At 47.6% G+C, this 12945-nt stretch overlaps 1 protein-coding gene across 7 annotated transcripts in view; it reads right to left on the bottom strand.

The window, feature by feature from the left end:
- Window positions 1–959: 959 nt before the first annotated feature.
- BRPF3 (bromodomain and PHD finger containing 3) overlaps window positions 960–12945 on the bottom strand; it is a 33330-nt gene continuing 21344 nt past the window's right edge. For 5 of the 7 annotated variants that reach the window (XM_070584459.1, XM_070584462.1, XM_070584460.1 and 2 more), the window contains exons 10-13: window positions 11526–11623; window positions 8590–8687; window positions 4749–4903; window positions 960–3370 (exon numbers count right to left, since the gene is read on the bottom strand). In XM_070584459.1, the coding sequence (XP_070440560.1) occupies window positions 3187–3370; window positions 4749–4903; window positions 8590–8687; window positions 11526–11623 (535 nt within the window). In that variant the 3' untranslated portion in view covers window positions 960–3186. The remainder of the gene's footprint in view (window positions 3371–4748; window positions 4904–8589; window positions 8688–11525; window positions 11624–12945) is intronic. The other 2 variants (XR_011529699.1, XR_011529700.1) reach the window with 1 other exon arrangement.

Raw genomic sequence — 12945 nt, 5'->3', positions numbered from 1 at the left:
TATACCAAATTGAGAACTTTTACACTTAAGTGACTTCCATAAAAATTTCAAAGGCCCTGTGGAGGAGGGGATCAGGAGAGTCCCTTGTCCTCCAGCCACACTGCGGAGACACGTAACTCCCAGCCAAGCCCAGGAGCCAGGCAGGACCAGGAAGAACGGGACAGGGAAGAGCTATCCTAGGCCCAACCACCAAGCAATTTGTCCCTGGGAACTCTTCCTCTGCCTCTGCTCTTTACAATATCCCTTTTCAGAAATGTTGAAGCCACAGCCACTGAGAGAGGGAAGGAAGGTACAGAACAGGCCAGCACAGCCTTGAAATGCTGTGGAGCCCACAAGAAAGCCTTGACCGGAGACTTGTCCCAGGATTCTGCCACCACTTCTTGGCTGGCTGACCTTGGACAAGTCTTTTAATCTTGCTAATCTGCTTCTGTTTCCTTGTCTGCAAAATGAAACCAGGTAGCCTCAAGGATCCCTTCCAGCTCTCAAAGGGGTTAGGCACATGTTACGCCTTTTGGTGTGTCCCAGCTACCTACCTACAGAATGGGGACAGCAACAATGACAAAGGAGGCCTGAGCATCCCAGAGCTCTGATTTCCGCAAGCTTGGTAAACAGGCGCCGGAGATGTCCAAAGGCCACTCCTCCCACTAAAGGAGGAGCAGACGCTCCTAAAGGAACAGAGCCACGGGGAAGCAGAGGCATGGGAGGTAGGCTGGACTTCCCACAGCTCCCAGAAGGCAGTGCTGTCTGGGAGGGAAACAATGTCCAAATCCATCTTCCCACCCCTCCCAGGGGTCCAAGAGACAGGCAGGCAGAGACAGAGCCCTCTCCAAATGGCAGCCTGTAGCAGCTAGACAACCCCATTCCTAATGGCCCGGGGCCTTTGGAGGAGGGGGTGGGCTGGAGAAATTAGAAAGAGAGGGGCAGGCCCCCACTCATGACACCAAACACAGCACAGCAACTGCTGCCCATTAGAACATTTATTTCTCAGAGAGAAAATAAGTTTCAGACAGTCATATTATAGTAGGTAAAATTAACTTTTGTATTCTTTACAAGCATAGATTTTTCTCTGTTTATTACCTCTCTTATACCATCTGTTATAAACAATTCTAGAAAGCAAATAAAGTCACTTTCTACAATAAATAGAGCATCGTGTGCTTCACAGCAGACGCGACTGAGACACATAGGCCCCATGCCACAGCAGGATCTGAGCCGTTTCCTGTTCTAAAAGAGCAGTTTTAAAAATGAGACTCAGAGAGAGACTGAAAGGTTCAGAGATCGAAAAAAAGAGACTAAGAAAGAGAATGTCTTGGGGGGAAGAAATAGATAGACACAGAAATTGAGAGAGAAAGAGAAAGCCCCGAGATCTTACAACACAGGTTGAGACGAAGGTCACAGAGTCCACAGCCGACCAACTACCTGGGGAGAGGGGGACACATTGGCTCCTTAAATAAACCACACTGTGTGCATTTAAAATACTCAGCCACACAATGGAGGACTCCAGTAATGAAACTATAGGCCTGAATAATTTAGAACAGTATTTTACAATTATATACACCATGTCCTTCCCTAGCCATATGCTGTATTGTATTTTTATTATTGTACAAAAGCCAAAACCCCATCCTTTATGTTATAGAGAGTTTTGTTGGTTCCCTTTTAAACTCTGGCTCGTGTCCCAAATGTATAAGAAGTTGTGGTGGTTGACTGGTTGTATTTTTAAAAAGTCGAGTGTGTAAAAATGGCAGTGATCTCCCCAGTGACTTCGTTTTGTCCAAAACTCCCCTATGAAAAATTTAAAACAATTAAAAAGAACGTCAGGTTAAAAATCAACATGGCGATCAGTGGCCTGCAACCTGGCCCTGCGACTTTGGTGCTTAAGAGGTGAAAAGAAACATCCAGAGAACAGACATCGAAGCCTCTGAAAGTTGTGTTGGTTTGTCAGTCAGCATTCCCCTTTTCACAGTTTTTTTTCCCTTCCGTTTTTGAGAAGGTGAAGGAGGGAGGGGGTTGAAGGAAAAGAGGGAAGGGGACAGAAGGTTTGAAATAGAAGCACTGCGTTCCCTGGAGTTCGGAAGCGGGAGCAGCAGAGGCTGGACAGGGCAGAGCAAAGGACAGGAAGATGCTGGACTATGGGTACCACGCCATCTAGGGTGATGGAGAGTGAGGCTAGAGGCTGCAGTGGCACAGAAGGAAAAGCCCACAGAGAGGGAGCAGGATGGGTGAGGGGCAGACCTAGCCGAAGGGCACAGCTCCACCCCAACAACCCTCAACACCCCAGTGGACAGACAGACTCTCTCACAACCAGCCAGGTCTGCTGACAGGAGCCCGCCCAGCCTCAGCCCACCTCTTGGCAAGACAAGGAAAGGGCAGGAAGGGCACCCCCTCAATCCAAGTGGGCAAGCTATCACAGCCTGGCCTCAGCTGTGTGTCGCAGCAGTGAGAGTCGGGGGGGTGGGGGGCATAGGTGGTATGTGTGCTGGTGGGAGGGTCACCTGAGTGGTAGGCTGGCCTCTGTCCTGGGCCTTGAGGACCAGGCGGAGATACCCACCTAACATAGCAGCTGACCTCAAAGGGAACGAGATATAAAAAAGAAAAAAAAAAAACCAGTTTGGTGATGGTTTCTGTCAGTTTGGCACAAGAGAAAGTAGGGAAAGGAACATGGGAATAACAGAGCCGGGCAGAGGTGCAGAAGACAGGACAGGGAAGAGGTGTAAGAATGGGTGACGGAGAGGAGAGAGGGTGAGCTCAGTGAGATTCCACCAGGGACCCTAGTGTAGCCACAGCACCTCTGGGGTCACCGACAGAGCCTCGCTCGCCCTGAGGTGTGGTTAGCTGGGAGTGGGGTGGAGGGGCCAGGCACACCCTTGAGAAAGAGCCCGGGACCTCTTGCCTTCCGGGGCCAGGCCCACCTCCTTGGCTGGGCCCAAGCCTCACAGCTGTTTCTACTTCTAATTGGTTCTTCAGTGGACCAGCCCCTGAGGGAGCTCAGGTGGGAGTTTTTGGCACACGGCAGGCCTGCCAAGGGAACCACGCAGTTGGTCAAAACTGGGGCCTTGCCCTTGGGGAGGACACAGCCCAGTCCCTGGCCTGCCATGAAGTGGGGAAGCTGCCGGCCATACGTCTGGCTGGGGCAGTAAGAGGTTTTTCTGCGCCCCATGGGACGGAAGCAGAGCAGGCCAGGCCCCACCCTTACAGGTAGCTGGAGGTGACAAAGGAGTGGGGTCCCCGGACTCGGCTCAGGTGGATCATTGCGCGGTCATAGGCCACCTGCACTGACTTGCGGATGCTGGTCTTGCGGCCTTCCAGCATCTTGAGCTTGTCCACGGTGTCTTCCACACCCAGGGGCAGGACTTTGTCCCTCGGAAGCCACTGCCTAAAACACAAGCACAGTAAGAGGTCTGGGCTGCAATGGGTCTCCTCTGGGCCCACTTGCTCAGGACCAGCAAAACCACAGGGAGGGGACAAGGTGGAGGGAGGTAGACTGGGACACCCCAGGCAAGACCTGTTTTGCAGTCAGGCCCTTCCTTGGGCCCCAGGGTGCTCACTCTGCTTAGAGGGTTGTCAGGTCTCAGGAACAGAGAGAGGCCCATGGGGCGCCCTCTGACACTGGCTGAGCCATCCGGAAGGCTGAGCCTTTTCCTGCCTTGAGGAATCAGTGAGCTATAGCTAGGAAGTGGGGGCTGATGCCAGGAATCCATGAACTGATCTCTAGTGGGGCCTGTACCTGGCGTTTTTTGGGTTTTGTTTTTGTTTGTTTTTTACTGATCCCCGGGTGGATCTAACATGTGGCTAAGAGCCCAACCTTTAGAGCCAGATCTTAGTTTGTATCCCAGTTCTGGCTATGGGGTCTTGCTTTCTGAGCCTCAGCTTCCTCATCTGCAAAATGGATTGGGAGGGGATTAGTGAAGATTTCAATGAGGATTAAATGAGATCATGTATGTAAAGCAATTTGCATAAGGACATGGAGTCAACACTCAATAAATCGCAGCTATTATCATCATTATTTTTACGAGCTAGTCCTTCCTCCTCACTCTGCAGAAGCAGAGGAGAAAGAACTCTCCTGCTGGTGTGAAGAGAAACCCGTATGAAGGTGTTCATACACAGGGAGCAGCAGGCCCCTCGTAGTGCACCCTGCCCTGCCCAGACCACCTGCCCTGGACTGAGATGCGCATTCCTGCAGCCACGAGGAGTGCTGGCAGCTTACAGCTCTCACCTGAGTCCCTCTTCAGGACTCACTCTCCACTATGGGGGCTGCCTGGCCCAAGGCCGCCTCCTTCCAGGGGCAGATGGCATTAAAGGACTAGTTGACGTGGGGGTGCAAAGGCAAGGCCCCGATTCCTAACATTTCTAATGAGGTGGATCAACTGAGGCCTCGGTAGCAAGCGCTACCGTTCAACTTCCTCCTCTGCCCAGTGCTGCGTCCCTCACCCCCACTGCTCTCCCCAAGAAGCCTCCTGATACAAATCTCCCTCTCAGCGTGTTTCCCAGGGAATCTGACCTGCAACACCTCTCAGTTAACGATGAACACTACTCATCAGTGTTAGTAGTAACACTAAGTTACTATTAACATGCCACGTACAGGCCAGCTGCGGGCAGGTAATGCCTCACCCTCACCTGGGTGGAGGCAGGGTGACTGAGCCCACAGCCCCGCTGTGTGCCTCTTTAGCACATCAGCATGTGCACAGCCTCCCGGTTGGGCCCCTCAGCCTGCACCCTGGCATGGGCCCTCCCCGGCAGCAGCGCCCACTCACCATGTGCGCTTATTGTCAAAGAAGAGGACAAGAAAGAGCTTCTCTCCAGCCTCGGCCTGTCTCTGCTCTCCTAGCTTCAGCACATCCAGTGGGGGGACAGGGATGGGGACGCCATTGTGCAGGAGGCCCTCCCGGGGCATCTTGGGATCGATGATCTGGAGGCAGGAAAGGAGATTGCACTCAGCTGGGGGTGAACAGGGTGAGCAGGGTGTCCTGCCCAGGACTAATTGCTGAACCACCCCACACCAAAGCTATGCAGGCACCTGGCCCTGCCCACAACCTAGTGCTGGAGGGGCTGACCTCTTCCATGACCCTCAGTACCCCAAAACGGAAATCTTAACTCTTGTTTCCCCAGTTCATCGTCCCAATCCTCCAGCCCTGCTCAACCAGTCCTTCCAATGAGGGAGCTTGCTCCATGAACAGTGAAGCCTCAGAAGTGAAACAGAATTAATAGGAAGCCAGCACGGAGGGTGTCAGGACTGAGTGAGTCTCTCTGAAGTCAGGCCAGACAGGCAAACTCTTTCCTCCGAATGTCCCTTGGGGAAGGGGAGTGGAGGCCATTTTTTTCCCTGTCAATTTCCCTTTGGAACCTTTGCAATTCAATTCAAACGCTCAGGGGCCTTTCCAGACACCATGGCTATGAAGAAGGTTCTGCATCAGCAGGAAGGTCCATCCCTTCAGTTCTACCTAACAGAGCCCCTGGTTACCTACCACTCTCCTGTCTGCCTATAATCCTCCCTGGTCCATGCACCAGACACATATGCGGCAACGCCATGCTAAGATCAGAGAGAAGCTAGAAGACTAAGCTTGGAGGGTCACTGGAGAGGGGAAAATGATGTGGCTGGCAACAGGGGCCACTGGAGGAATTAATCTTTGGGGCTGCATGCTCCACATGGGCAGCTGCTTAGCAAAATGCCTGGTGGCATCAACACAATAATTCTTTAGTGCTTTATGGAGCACTAAGTTACCAAAGCTCCTAATGATTCACACACCACCATCTTATTTCACCCTCTTGCTGATCCTGAGAAGTCTGCTGACAGGTATTAGCTGACTAGGAAAACGTCAAGCACAGAAGGAGGATGTTGCTTGTTGAGGCCACGGCTGGGACTAAAACCAGACACCTGGACAAGGCTTGGGCCTCTGCGGCTCGCTACCTCATACACACCCCTGCTTCCAGAGCAGCTGGCTGATAATCTCTGTGTGCTAAAGCCAGAGAGACTTGGAAACTTACTGAGGCAACAGCTTTCTCCAGAGATGGAACAATCTTAATTCCTATATCCTGTCCTAGGGGGCCTCTTCTCATAATAAACTGCTCTCACTATTTACCTTTGGGTGTCTGCCAAATTCCCTACATCCTTCTCAAGATAAGCAGCTGAAAGCAGGTGTGCTGGTTAAGAGTTTTACTCTAAGGAAGAACCACTCCTGCCCCCAGCTGTGTGATTTGGTCAAAACTCTATCTCCCAGCTTGTCTGTCGCTCCTGGGACTGCAGCTAAGGATCCCAATGAGAACCACCATACGAGCCCTCCTGAGCTCCCTCAATTATCGGACAAGACAGTAGGGCTGCTCTGATATGTTTCCTCTTGACTAAGCCTTGCTGGTTCCTGCCTTGGAACGTAGGTCGGACTGTGAAAAATGTCGCACCCCTCCAAGGACAGAAGCAAGGTGGGTAAGTCTGCCACTCAAGGAGAGCTATGCTCTCTTTTTAAAGAAGACAGAGGCAAACGTGTCCCAAAATAATAAATAATGGTCCATTCACTCAAATGTTATGCAGATGAAAAACAACATGAAAATAAAGCTTGTGATAAACTTTAACATATACAATAAATGTATACATACACTATTATTACAGCTATAATACACAAACAATAAATAGAAGGAACAATACAAAATGCTTATAGTTGACATATTAGAAGGCTTTGTGTTGCTTTTCTCTATTTTTCCAAAACTTCTATAATGCAGTTTGATCAATTTTACAGAAAAACAAAAAATTTTTTTTTAAAAAACAAGAGCCCCCAAAAAGATTAAAAACTATATTCACTCTGGACGCAAGTACATATTTAAGTATGCACAGGAAAACGACTGGGAGAGCACAAACCAAAATAAAAACACAGGTCTGTTCAGGTGGTTGGGTTTTCAGGTGGTGGTTGAATTCTTTAATCAAGAAAGAAAATGTATTATTAAGAAGATAATTAAAAAGGGGAAAAAGACAAGTTTTAGACTGGCTTTTTTGCATTGTGAGATTTTAAAAAACCAAAACCAAAACCCGCACAGCCTTAGTCACTTCTTCAAGGACGAAGCTGAGGTCTCACTGACACAGGGCACAGAGCCCTGTGAAGGCAGCCCCAGGCCCAAGCTCCTCAGTGGCTGGATCACAGCGTGGATCCCCCCACCTGCCACTACTAAGGACGGGGTGAGGCAGGTAACACGAGTTCCAACATGGCTCTAGCAAGCTGTATCACCTCTTGGAGTCACCTTTTGTCCCAAAAGGATCAGAGCTCCTGCCCTCTTTACCTTAAGAGACTGCTGTTAGATTTGAAAGAGTCACAGACATGAAAGAGCTGGGAGAAGCCCAGAGCTCTGTGCCCATGCACGAGGTTGGTGCGGTGGTTCTCAACCCCACTACAGATCATCTGAGAAGCTTTCTGAAAAATATTAATGCCTGTGTCTGGTCTCAGAGAGTCTAATTTGGTAGTTCTGAGATGGGGCCTCAGTATCCACATTGTTTAAAGAATTCCCCCGGATGATTCTGACATGCCTCAAGGTTAGAATCAGTATCTTCCAGGGCCAGGTGGATGTTACCTCCCCAAAAGAGAAAGAGCTCTAAGAAATAACAATCAAAGTGGTAAAAGGGAATTTTTAGCTCTGCTACTATGGAAAAAATGGAAATTTTAGCTACTGCTGTTGGAGTATAAACCAGAACTAACTTTCTAAAGGGCAACTTAGCAATTTGTATCAGAACTCTGCACAGACTGCCCCAAGAAAGCACCCCTAAGAACTCACTGTAAAGAAATAATCATGGATGTGCACAAAGGTAAAGCTACAATGATGTTTACTGATGGCTATTTATCATAGTGAAAAATTCAAAACAATTTAAATGACCAACTAAGGAATGATTAAAATAAGGAACATGCATACAACTGAAGACAATCATTAAAGTGATGTTGATGGAGAATGTTTAATGGCTTAAGACACACATGTTCATGGTCTGCTGCTAAGTAAAAGGAAGGTTAAACAGAGTATGGTCTCATATATATGAATATTGATGCATTAAACAAAAAGGGGCTGAGTAGATATACACCAAGAGGTAACATCTGAATAGACGAGACTGTGGGTGATCTAGAACTTGGTGGCTCATAACCCAGGCTTTGACATCATACGTTTTGAGCCCTGGGCTCAAACTGCAACTCTGGGTAACGAATAGATCCTCAGTTTTTTCCCTACAAAATGAGAATAACCATACCTTCCTCAGTATTTCAAGAACTTAGCATCACAGATGTTTAATAAAACATCTAAGCATTATTAGCAACTTTTAAAATTCTCTGCAATGAGCACACGTTACCTTTATGCAGAAGCAAACAAACAAATGCTATTAGATCCCTGAGATCCCTGGTCTCTGTCTGCACACTTGCAGCCTACTGTGAGTGCCCAAGCTGGGAGCCTTGCTGGTCTGACCCACCCAGGCCGGGGTAACACCTCCCTCCCTTCTGCAGCTAAAGGCACCCTGACTCCCACCATACTCCACACTCTGCTGGCTTGATCCAATCAGATAAGCCCCCAAGGCAAGGCAGGGGCCAGAACCGCCCAGGGGAGGGAGGAGGGTGGCCTCTGGGGCAGACTCACCAAGGCGGGGTAGGAGGGATAGCCTCGGCACTTGGCCCACACCAGCTCCAGGGGCTCCAGGTCTCCACGGTCTTCAAAGGGCATCAGGAGGCTTCTGCCTGGGGGTGCGGGAGGGGAGGAGACAGTGCCCAAAGGGGACTTGGAATGGTGCCCAGGAGGCCTGCCTGTGGCCTCCAGTTGACTGGGGCAGCCCAGGAATAAGTCCAACATCCCCTCCACCCTTCCTTTTCCCTGCCCTTTCCTTAAAAGTTCTTAGACTAGATCAGGGGTTGGCAAACTTGTTCCATAAAGGGCCAAATAGTAAATATTTTAGGTTTTCTGGGTCACACGGTCTTTGTTGCAATTATTCAACTTTGCTATCGCAGCATAAAGCAGCCAGAGATAATCTGTAAATGAATGAGCATGGCTGTGTCCCCACAAAATTTTATTTTTGGACGCTAACATCTGAATTTCATGTAATTTTCATGTGTTACAAAATATCATTCTTCTTTTGATTTTCTTTTCAATGATTTGAAAATGTAAAAACCATTCTTAGCTCATGGGTCCTCCAAACAGACAATAGGCTAGAGTTTGCCGACCTCTGGACTAGAACCCTGGGACGGTGTTCCTTAGGAAAATATGACTGCTTCATCACAGGGCCCCAGGGGAAGGACCATAACCTGGCTTGGGCAAAGCCACAGACTGCTCTCTGGGCCTCCCTGAGTGAAGAGTCCTCACGATGGAGGCTTCATGGAAAAAGATGCCTGGGATGAACATCCCAGTAAAACCACTTGCTACATGGGTTCTTTTCTGACAGATCACCCGGACGCACAGCCCTCAGCAGAGCCAAGCAGGTCTGCAGGTCCCTCACATGCCTGCTTTTGTCAGAACCTTACACTGGGTGTCCCGCCTGCGGCAGGTACCGCATCTCTTCAGCTTACTTTGTTCTGTACCCAGTGCACTAGCACACATGAACGGGGACTTCAGAATGCTTCTGAACACACAGAAGAATCTCCCTTCCCCTCCCCACCTCTATAAACTGGGAAGAGGGAGGTGACCACATTCGACCAAACAAAAAGGCCCAAATCCCACAGAGTAGAAATTATGTTTCTAAGGAACATTTATAATTTTTAAAAATATTCCACTAATAATGACGTACTGTTTTCTACCTATTGAGTCAAGAGCAGTAACAACAAAAAGATAAAATCCAATACTGGAGAGGCAAGCTGCGAGGAAACTGGTGCAATCGTATGCTGCTGAGGCAATCGCAGACCAGTCCAATCCTTTTGGAATGTAATTTGGTGGTAGGTCTCAAGAGCCATAAAAAAAATGTATGAACCATCTGCTCCAGTAAATTCCTTCCCTGGGAATTTATTCTAAGAAAAATAACTTTTAAAACAAATACGAGGATTTTGAACAAAAACATTCACTATATTACATATAATGTAAGGAGCTGGAAATAACCAAATGTCTAACAGTAGCAGTGTTAAGTAGATTATAATGCATTGACTGGAAGATACATTGTTCCCATAATATGAGATATATAAAGATTATGTTAAGATGAAAAAAGTATGAGATAATATTGAAAAAAGCAGAATATAAAAGAGTATGTATTTTGGGTTAGCATTTTGTTAAAAATGAGCCTGAAATAAACAGAAGGCAACACAGAGAAATGAAGACAACAGTGTTAAGGTGATGGAACGGTGGGAGGTCAATTTCCTTTGGCATCAGTTTAATAAGTATGTAGTTTTTAAAATAAGAATAAAATGTCACTACCAGAAGCACAAAGTATGTGCCAATCTGCTCCCAGTTTTGCACTAGATACTGTACAAATTCATCTAGACAGGAGCCCTGCCTTCTGGGCACTGACAGTCAGACAGTAATGATACACGCAGGCATGCATTCATCAACACACGTGTGAGAAAGAAATGGATGCTAAGGGAAAATAAAGCAGTTGGGAAAAGGAAAGGAGGAGAGAAGCCCCGAAGCCTGGGTGTTGGATGGAAGCTTCAAGGTGAGGGCATCCAGAGTGCACACTCCCACGGGAGAGCTGGGTGAGGGGCGCTCAGAGAACAGCCCGCCTGGCACCCGCTCCACGTGAGTGCCACCCAGCCCTCTCGTTTGGCGCTGGCCTGTCCTTTATTCCCTTGGTCCAAGGAGACAAGACCCATGTATCTTACTGTGTAGACCAGCTGGAGTAGAATGCCTCACAAGGAGAGGGCTGGAAGTGTTGGATCACATGCAATTACAGGGTTACGTGTGAGACTCAGTGATCCAGGCTGTCACTGCCTACTCCAGTGAGGGCAGACTGGCAATATCTATCGAAACCACAAATGCACACTTCCTTCAATACAGCAACTCCACTTCTACAGATGTACTCCCCAGGGATACAAAACGATCTACGTACAGGGTTACTCACTGCAACACCGATTATAACAAACAAGTGAAAATAATCTAAACATCCACCTGCAGAGGGCTAAATAAATGATGGCACTCTTATATAATGGGGCATCAGGCAGCCAGTAAAAAGAACAATAGAATCTTCAAGATATATTACTAACTGAAAAAAGGCATGGTTTAGACGAACAGGTGTACATTAGGCTTCTCTACTCACTCTCTTAAATACACACATGAGTTCTGGCTTGTATATGTATGGACTATATCTGAAAAGACACAAAAGAAACTGCAAACAGTGGATGTTCGAGGGAGGAGAATGCTGGCTTTTCATTATGAGCCCTTTTGTACCTTTTTGATTTTTATTACTATGGGCATATATTACCTATTCAAATTTAAGAGAAATTAAAAAAAAAAAAAAGAATAGGAAAGACCTGGGAGGGAGGGCCATCTTCCTGCACAGAGCCTGAGGATTTGGAGGAGCTCAGGGTCTGGCTGCAGCCCACAGAGCTGGTTCTTTGGAAGGCCTGGCCCCCCGGATCCACCTGTATACTGCTCCTCACCTGAGCCACTGTAGTCGGAGTCTCCGTTCACACCTTCCAAGAAGGGCACTCGGGACAGGGCTGGCTTCCCACGGCTACGTTTGGGGGGCGTCAGACCACTGCACACAGAGCAGGGAGGGAGAGGGGGTGAAATGAGCAATTTCAATGACTCACACACCCACTCCTGCTCTCTCATCTCTGATAGGACTGGAGCTGCGAAAACTCTTCAACAATGGTTTCTCATCTTGCCTAAAAACTCACAAGAACCCATGATACATTTCTGACCAAAAAGTTCCCCCAAAGCTTCAAGAACCATTTCATCCACATGGAAGGACTCAACCTGGAAAGATGCCCACTTCTCTGCTCAGGGACCCTGGACTTCATCCAGAGGAAAGGTCACCCCAGGCAGCTGTCAATCCTTCCAGAGTCTGAGCAGCCCGGCTGTGAGGAGGGCCCGCCTCACATCTGCCCTAATTCTTTACTCTGTGGTTCACACTGCTTCTTCTTTAGAAACCAATTTCTTTTTGAGGTACAAAAATGTGCCTCTTTCCCAAATTTTCTATAAAGAACATGTCTTACTTCTTTAATTAGAAAAGACATTTTTAAATTGGAAAAAAATCCACTTCTCACTTCCACTTTCTGTGTGTGAAGTTTTTCTTAGACAGAGATAGATTTATTTTTAACTAACAAGCAGACCGATTTTTTTTTATATGCTACTGCAAGGAGGTAAAAACATATATTAGACAAAGACTTGAAGCTAATAAAAAATATGAGAATCGTAATACCACAGTAATAGAATGACTGGAACCCACCTAGGCATCAGTACTTTTCAAGAGCTCCCAGTGCAATTCTAATGTACAACTACAGTTGGGAGGCCCCGGGTAGGCATGATGTGGCTAGGGCTTTTTCTCACTCAAGCTTTCAAAACTATTACTGCTATATAATTTTTTCAACTAAAAAAAATGCGTGAAAGACAGGTCAACAATCTGCAGACAGCAGAAATGCTTAAGAAACCCCTGGTGGGATAAGGACTGGTTGGAGAGCAGGGTATTCCTGTTTGACTGAATCATAACTGACTTTATCACAGTCTTATACAGAAAAGCTTGCACAACCAGAACCCAATGAATCAGAATCCTTCCATAACCAGTAGGCCGGGAGCTTTTGTCCTGCTACTCAAAATTAGGACCTGTTTGGGAAAAAACAAATAACAACAAGTTCACCTTTAGGATTTGGTTCCCACTCACCCTACAGAAATCTGTCCCTGGGCTTAGAGGCTCTGAGGCCTTATAAAAATGTAAGGGACTAATAGTTTTATTAGGAAACCTCTTAAAGTTCACATCATGGATCTGGGGAGACATTTTCAAATAAACAGAAGAGGGCATAGCAAAGTGGTGAAAAGATAAACTCTGGAGCCAGACTATCTGGGTTCAGTACGTGGCTC

The sequence above is a fragment of the Equus przewalskii genome, chromosome 19 (genome assembly GCF_037783145.1).
Source record: "Equus przewalskii isolate Varuska chromosome 19, EquPr2, whole genome shotgun sequence".
Taxonomy (NCBI): domain Eukaryota; kingdom Metazoa; phylum Chordata; class Mammalia; order Perissodactyla; family Equidae; genus Equus; species Equus przewalskii.
Note: the sequence above shows the minus strand (reverse complement) of the source record. Positions and strands in the feature narration are given on the sequence as shown.